This window comes from Panthera uncia, chromosome D1 (genome assembly GCF_023721935.1).
Source record: "Panthera uncia isolate 11264 chromosome D1, Puncia_PCG_1.0, whole genome shotgun sequence".
Lineage (NCBI taxonomy): Eukaryota > Metazoa > Chordata > Mammalia > Carnivora > Felidae > Panthera > Panthera uncia.
Genome location: NC_064808.1, coordinates 2,191,893 through 2,199,334, shown reverse-complemented (window position 1 = coordinate 2,199,334; position 7,442 = coordinate 2,191,893). Strand labels below are relative to the sequence as shown.

Sequence of the window (7,442 nt, the reverse complement as noted above, 5' to 3'; positions counted from 1 at the left end):
CCGCCTGCACTGGCCCTGAGGGGGTGACGAGGCTGCATCGTGCTGCCAGAGGAGGCTCTGGTCTGTGTGCTCGCCTGTACAGAGGGGCCTTATTAGGTGCAGCCCCTCACTGGCCCTGGCCAGGGCCCGCAGCAGGCCGTCCGGCCCCCGGTTCACCCTCTTCCCTGCTGCCCCCAAACTGAAGGCATATCCGTGCCGCTGCCCGGGGACAGCCACAGCCCCTGGGGAGGCGGCGAGAGCAGCTGTGGGTTTCTTGCCTTTTGGGCTCATTCACGGGAGTGTGGATGGACCACCCGCCCCCTTCCGGAAAGATCCCGGCCAAACACCAGTGGGTGCGCGTTGTGAGCCTTTGTCTCCATGTGTGAGCTGGGGTCCCCTCCCTCCCAGCCGGCGAGAGCGGGGGCCTGCTCGGGAGCACGGGGAGAGTGGCACAGGTGCTAACATGGTGGGCGGTGAAAACAGACAAGGACAGGGATCGGGGGGGCCTCTATGAAGGGAGGGGTGAGCTGGGCACGCGGCCCGCTCTGCCCGCTCTCTGCCTCAGCTTTCCTTTTGCTGCTGTTTGTTTTCTCTGCCACTGATAGAGTTGGGTATAACCACCAGTCGGCTGCCTCGAGGCCTCTAAACCTCGTGGCACTTCCCCACTCGGTGGCAGCTGTTGTGGCTTTAAGCACGGAATGCTGGAGCAGCAGTCGTCGAGGGACCCCCCCCACCCCCGCCCCGTCCACAGGCAGCTTCCTGGGGGTCAGGCGCCCCAGGTGGGGTCTGTTAACCCGGTCGAGAAGCCCCGGGGGCTGTGGGTGCCGGTTATACTGGAGGGTAAAGACCGCCCGTCTGCTACTGCCACGCTGGGCTACTCAGCATCAAGGGGGAGGAGCCCTGCTGGCGTCCGGCCCCCCCATGCAGGGAGAGGGAACCAGCACCTCCCGTATCTAGATCTGGGTTCCCGAGGGAGGGGTCGGCTGTGGACGCAGCAGAGATTTAAGGAGAAGCCTGCAGATTCTGGTGCCCAAGCGGATTGGAGAGAGCCCACTCCGGTGCCAGCCTGGGCCGCGGCTAACGCCGTGGGGTGCTCTTTAGCGCGGCCTCTCCGCCTGCCCCCCGGTGGTGGGGCACAGCGGCAGGGCCCATCCGTTCAGGGGAAGACCCGTTCGTTCTGCTGCGATAACAGCAATTAAGCCAAGATGGTGGAGATGAAATCATGAGTCAACGCAAGGCTGCTCCATCCAGAGGCGATCCGAGTTGGTAACTCGGGCCAAGGACCTTTGGGGGAGGACAGCCGTGCCGTGGAGAGTGGGTGAGCCTCCCACAAGAGCCCCCTTGCTCGGGCGCTGCCTCGCGGCAACAGTCCCGGGGTGCCTTCTCCCAAGGTGACGTGGCGTGGCGACGGCGCCCAGGACCCCGGCTCCGGGCGGCCCCGGCACAGCGGTACGGTGTGGGAGTCCGTCCCCAAGCCCGGGCCCCATGGCCAGGGCGTGGGGGCGTCTCTGAGCAGAGGCCGCTGGTCGGCACCGCTCGCCCACTGCAAGTATCCCAACCGTTCTCACTTAGCTGGGAGTGTTCATTTTCGAAGGAAAGCTCGCAGGCGGCTGCGTCTAGCGTCAGAGGCGAAGAGGAGGCTCCGCCACACGCGGGTGGGCAGCAGGGAGGGACAGCAGCACACCCCAGAGGTCAAGGCAGTTTCGCGGGCAGCACTTACTTCTGCTCAGCACGACCCTCTTCTGTTAACACCCATCACGAGAGCACGTGAAAATGACAGAATGGAATGGCTTGAGACAACACTGCAAAATTAATTAAAATTACAACAGAGCAGCTTCTTTCGACAGATGAAACGAAAGCAGTGGTGCGGACACTGGCCGAGAATCTACTGATGCTCGTCCTTTCTGGCCCAGGAGGCAGGCCGAGCGGGCGGTCCACACGGCAGCCCAGAGCGGAGGATGAACACGGGCCTTGCTTTCGTGGTTACAATGGGAAATTCACAACCCTGCCTTGTGTGGCTTGGGAGCATGGAAGTACAGAGAAGACCGCCGTCAGGGAAAGCCTGTCAAGAAAGAGACAACACGGGGGAACGCCTGGGTGGCTCAGGCGGTCGAGCCTCTGACTCTCGGTTTGGGCTCAGGTCACGACCTCCTGGTTCATGAGTTCGAGCCCCAAGTTGGGCTCCGCGCCGGCAGCGTGAAGGCCGAATCAACATGCCCTGTGCGGGAGGGCGCCCCTTGGGTTCCCGTGCTTTGCTGCAAATCCACACGGTAGGAGAGGAGAGGCCGGCGGCTACCGATGGGGGGACATCAGATCTGGCCACGTGTCTGGGGCCGGCCCCCGACCCCTGCGGGATATCGCCCCGGAAAGAGTAACTGGGAGAGTCGGAGAGGCAGAGTGAAGGCCGGCCCTGGGCCGGCCCATCCTGCCCTCCTCCTTGGTACCTCTGTTACTCTCGGTTCCCCACGCCAACAGTATTCACCGGGTCCTCCTGGTTGCAGAGATCATTACGTTGCTAAGCAACTGCTGGGTTCCCGGGTGGAACACACAGGAATCTGTTGCCCTCGTTTGGAACACAGACACAGATATGCGCGCGCGCACACACACACACACACACACACACACACACACACACTCTCTCTCCCTTGGATCAGCACTCTCTATGCCGCCTTTTAGATCAAATCCACATGGAAGCGGAATTAAAGCGAGAACTGAGAGCTAACCAGGGACATACACAGAGACGTGCTGTTATGTCATCAGTCAGTACCGGGTACCTGGGATGGGGGGAGGCAGATTCAAGTGGCTTTTTCACCGTGTTTACAAATTCCGTCTGGCTCCGGAACAATCACCACTGAATGTGGGCCAGAGGCCACTCGGTGACGACGGCTCGGTGTGTTTGCTGTCCGCGCTGGAGCTGTCTGCACAGCGTTTCGACAGGTGGGGCGTTACAGACACACGGGGGACGGGGAGGAGAACCAAGTCAGGACCAAGCCTGCCCGAGGTCCGAGCGCTGCCATCGGTGTCTCTCCCCGACTCCACGCCTGGGGCCTGTTGCTGGCTCTGATACCCAGAACTCACAGCCACCCCGGGCCCTGAGCACCCCGAGGGCCCCAGTCTGTCTGCATTCCCCGGGCTCTGGCCCACAGTCGGCGTGCAGTGTCATTGCTGTGTGGATGGCGGGTGGAGACAGTTAAGCTTGTTTCTTGATCGGCGTGTTAAGTGACATGTCCGAGGTTACACGAGCCGGACCGGGTGCGTGAGCGGGTGCCTTGGGTCCTCCCGCCGGAACATTCACGTCCAAGCAGGTCAAGAAGGAACCCAGGTTCCAGGGAGAAGCATTCACCCCCTGACGCGTTCCCGCGGACCGATCCTGACGTCCAGACCGGAAAGAGAGGCCCTAAGGACCAGACTTGCAACGGGAGGTCGCATGAGCAAGGGGCAGCCCGCAGCTGGGCCGGGAGAACGCTCTTGGAATACGGTCTACGAGAAAACACACCGAAAGCAAATTTCGCGAGCCCCTGTAAGTAGCACTCGCCTAATCATCTGCACCGACGTCCCCTTAACGCTTCAGTCGGGGGCCACGAGATGATAAAGCCGGCCTGACGGCACTGAGGTTGTGAAAACGCCATTAAGCAGCTTCTGTTACTGAGCCAGGTTTGAAGTCTGTGCTCTGGGACCAGCTGGGCCCAGATAATTTTTTAACAACCCAAATTGATTTATTTTAAAACCAGGAGGCTCTCAGGACCAATACTGCAGAGTCGCCGTAGAGCCGGAGGCAGGGGCCAGGCGAGGGCCGACGCAGGGGGGCGGCCGTGTGGGGGCCTCGGAAGGGCAGCCAGGAGCTTGAGGGCTGCTTTCCCGAGGACTGGGCCCTGCTCACACCTCCAGGCAGCCTGGACCCCCACCCCCGGGGCCTCCAGGGGATGACTTTCCTCCCCCACAAGCCCATCTGTGTCTGGGCGGCGGGGAGGGCCAGGCCCACGTTACCGCTGGGCCCACCGAGAAGGGTAGGTGATCCGGAGGGGCCTGGGGACCCAGCTGATGCCAGGCCCTCCGGACGGGAGCCAGACGGGGATCCCCACCAGCTTGTGCTGTCCTTGTTCCTCCCGGCACACACAGGGTCACAGTGAGACTGACTTTCTGGGGCCATGGGGATGCTGGGCAAAGAGCAGCGTGCGTATCTCGCTTTGGAAACGACGTCTGGGGCGCCACAGCGTGTAACTCAGGCTAGCGGAGCTGTTCTGCGTTCCTGAGGCCCTCGGGCTTCGAATCTACCCCCTCGTCTGCAGAGCGCAGGACCGCTGGCCTTTGCACGTGGACCCTGAAGCAGCTTGCTGAAGGGTACCTGTGCCACCACGAGAGCCGCCTGGCTGCCGGTAATCTTCATGACACAGAGATGAGGTCGGGCTAAGCCTGGAGCAGGCCCGGGATGGCCGCCGTTGTTCGGAACGCAGTTCCGCCACCCCCCACGGCCTGCCAGCCCTCTCCGGGGGCCTCAGTTTCTTCGGTGTGGAGAGCGCTTTCTGGGCTCTGGGCTTTGTGCTCGCGTCCCCCGTGCCTGGGACGCTCCGCTCCTGGTTTTCCACACAGCTGGCTCCTTTTCGTATTTCAGGTCCTTCAAAGGTCCCTTCCTCAAGGACGGTCACCTCCTTCCTGCCCATGCGCACTCCGACTCGACTCGTGAATATACTTTCATTCCTTTGTGGCACTAGCTGTGCTCTGGGTTTGTCTCATCCCTTATTGTCTGTTTTCCCCCTCGCGAGCGCAGCTCCCCAGAGGAGAGACCTGGAACGTCGTCTGGTTCGGGGGGTGGGTCCCAAGGCTCAGGAGAGACGATCACTAACCGTGCGTCTGCTGCCCGGCGTCCCAGGGCCCGGGCCCCTGCGGGCGTGGACCCCTCCTGCTCCGCTCGGCCCTCCAGCCTGGCACTGGTTCCTACCACACTGCAGCCCAGGGACTCCCGGCCAGTGAGGCTTCCGGGCCCAAGGATGGTGTCCCGTCGCTTCCCAGCTCTGCCCTGGGGGAGCCTGCCCTCGCCACGCCACCTCAGGCAAAATGTCAGGCGCCCCCCAGTGGGGAGAACACCGCTCGTGGGGACCCTCCAGCGCGGTGGTGGAGGGAGGGTGGCCGGGCCGGCACCCTGACTCTGAGCTTCCCGGGAGCGGCCGGGGCTCTGCCGCGTCCTCACCCACTCCCTGCCCTTTGATCTAGGTTGACACTCTCTTCAGAGTTGAGGCTGCTTCCTGGAAAAGTCAGCCCAGGCGGCCGAAGGCGCCCTTTCCCCTGAACTGCCTGCCTGGCGGGGTGTTTCCAGGTGGTCCGAGGAGGCGCCTCCCACGATAGTACGCGGGAAGGCTGCCTGCTCACCTCCTTACCAGGTATTCGTAATCAGACACCCCCAGACCCGTGTCCTCTCCGATCTCAGGGAACGGCCACACGTGTCCCCTGTGAGCGAGGGCCTGTCGCTCTCGTCGCCCCTGTCCCACCCTGGGCTCTGGTGAGAAGTGAGGGTCTCACCGCACTTGTTAAGAAGGACCCGAGGGGGCAGGTGACCCCAAAGGGGTGAGCTCCAAAACTCAGCCCTCTCTCGGGAGACCACACCGTTTCTGTGGGGATGTGATTCGCGCGCACGGCCGCCCCTCCGTCTGCCTAGAAAAACCTTTCCCTGTCCTCAGGAGGACGCCTTTCATCACAGGCCCGGGCCTCACGCCGCCAGGGCCGTGCCGGCAGGAGCCTCGAGATGCATTTAGACGTGGCAGGGAGCGTCCTGGCGGGTGAGTTTGCAGGCTGTGTCTGCTCCCCAAACGGGCAAATACCCAGGTCTGACAACCAAGGCAAGACCCAGCAGGGGAGAGGCCTGCCCCGGGGACAGACCCGCAAGCGAGGGGGCAGCCCGGCCTCCCCTCCCCTGCCCAGCAGCTGTCACCAGCCTCACCCTTGTCAGCAGCCCACATCCACTTAGGGCTTTGCCTGGTGAGGCCGTGGGATCAGCAAAGCCTCGGTAGCCGGCAAAGTGCCCAGTTTAGTGCCCAGAGGCCATGACTTTCCTCTTCGTCCTTGGGCCTCGGGGCCATGGCTGCCACCGACGTCAGTGCCAGCCTTGGCCGAGAGCAGAGGATAGGAAGCCAGCTGCGGGTGCTCATCGGTGCCGGAGGCCGTCTGGTGACCAGCAGAGAGCTGCCTTGGGTGTGCGGCCGGGCTCAGGCGAGCCACCCTCGGCGAACTCAGCCCCGCGGGCAGGTTGGCCGGCCGCGCCTTCATCCCAGGCTGTTCTCTGGCTCCTCCGAGGGCGCAGGAGTCGGACCCTGAGACGCCCCCTGGGTCGGAGGTCGGGCTCTCTGCCTTCTGGTGGAATACCCTGGCCAGGCGCTCCCCCTCTCGGCCTCCGGTTTGCTCCTGTGCTCACCGGGCAGAAGCACAGGCCCCGCAGAGCACGGGGCCCGGCATTTGGTGAGGCCTCAGTAGGTGCCGGCTGATGTTCGCGTTGTGAGTGAATTGGGTTATAAATAGCAGAACGGACCGGGGGCGGCTGTCCTTGGCTCCTGAGCACTGCTTGGAGGCGGTCCTGCAGCAGCTCTCCAGAAATCCGGCGGGTTCCGCCAGGTGACGTGTGCCCCGAGGCCCCTCCCCGCTAGGGGAGCGCGGGCGGGGAAGCCCTGGGGAGGCGCAGCTCGACGCCCGCTGCCCCCGACCCCCGGGGGGGCTCACCCGGTTGGGGAAGGCACGGCGGAGGCCCCTGGACCGGGGAGGGGAGCCTCGGCAGCCTGAGCCCTGGACTCCTCCCTCGGGACCCTCCCGTGCTCAGACGTGGCTAAGGAGGCGAAGCGCCAGGCGGAGACCTCAGCCCGAGTCCCCGCTCGGCCTCCTGCCGCGCACGGGGACCTGCCACTCGGCGTCTCGGTCACTCTTCCTGGGGAATGGGTACAGTCCCTACCTGCCCCCCTGCTCCCCAGTCAGTGTCCTCAAGATGCTTCGCTCACATGCCAGCACCCGGTAGGGTGTGGAACACGAGGAGAAAGCATCCGAATACTTGTGCTCTCACGTCAGGTAGCGACGAAGAGCTGTACCGTTACCTAAGGGGAAGGGGCAAAACCGACCGCTTTTAAGTCCTTTAGGACTTTCGAGTTTATAACATTTGAAGTTGTGTGTAGACGTCTACCAGAAATGGGGGCTTCTGCGGACTCTGTCTTCAACTGGCGGTACCGTTTGAACCTCACAGTTGGTGGTGGATTCTCTACGCGAAGACGGCGTGTTACCGTGTCGCTTCTTTCTACCACGGCCGGCCAATCGGTGTTTCTCCCGGGTGTAGCGCGAGCCACGTGAGAAATTGATTTACGTCCATACGGAAAGACAGCTGGGGAAACTGTGGCTCTTGGCCCGCACGTGCAGGCCCAACCACGGTGTGGTGTTGCTGGTTAACGGCCCAAGACGTGTGAGTCAAACGCCTGTCCAACGGGAGTACG

The 7,442-nt window shown here is 63.2% G+C and overlaps 1 protein-coding gene across 1 annotated transcript in view; it reads left to right on the top strand.

Moving 5' to 3' along the window:
* The window catches only part of LOC125911092 (uncharacterized), a 22,943-nt gene extending 17,447 nt beyond the window's left edge, over window positions 1–5,496 (top strand). The window contains exon 6 of the mRNA XM_049614720.1: window positions 5,191–5,496. Coding sequence (XP_049470677.1) covers window positions 5,191–5,266 — 76 coding nt within the window. The 3' untranslated portion in view covers window positions 5,267–5,496. The remainder of the gene's footprint in view (window positions 1–5,190) is intronic.
* The last annotated feature ends 1,946 nt before the right edge of the window (window positions 5,497–7,442 follow it).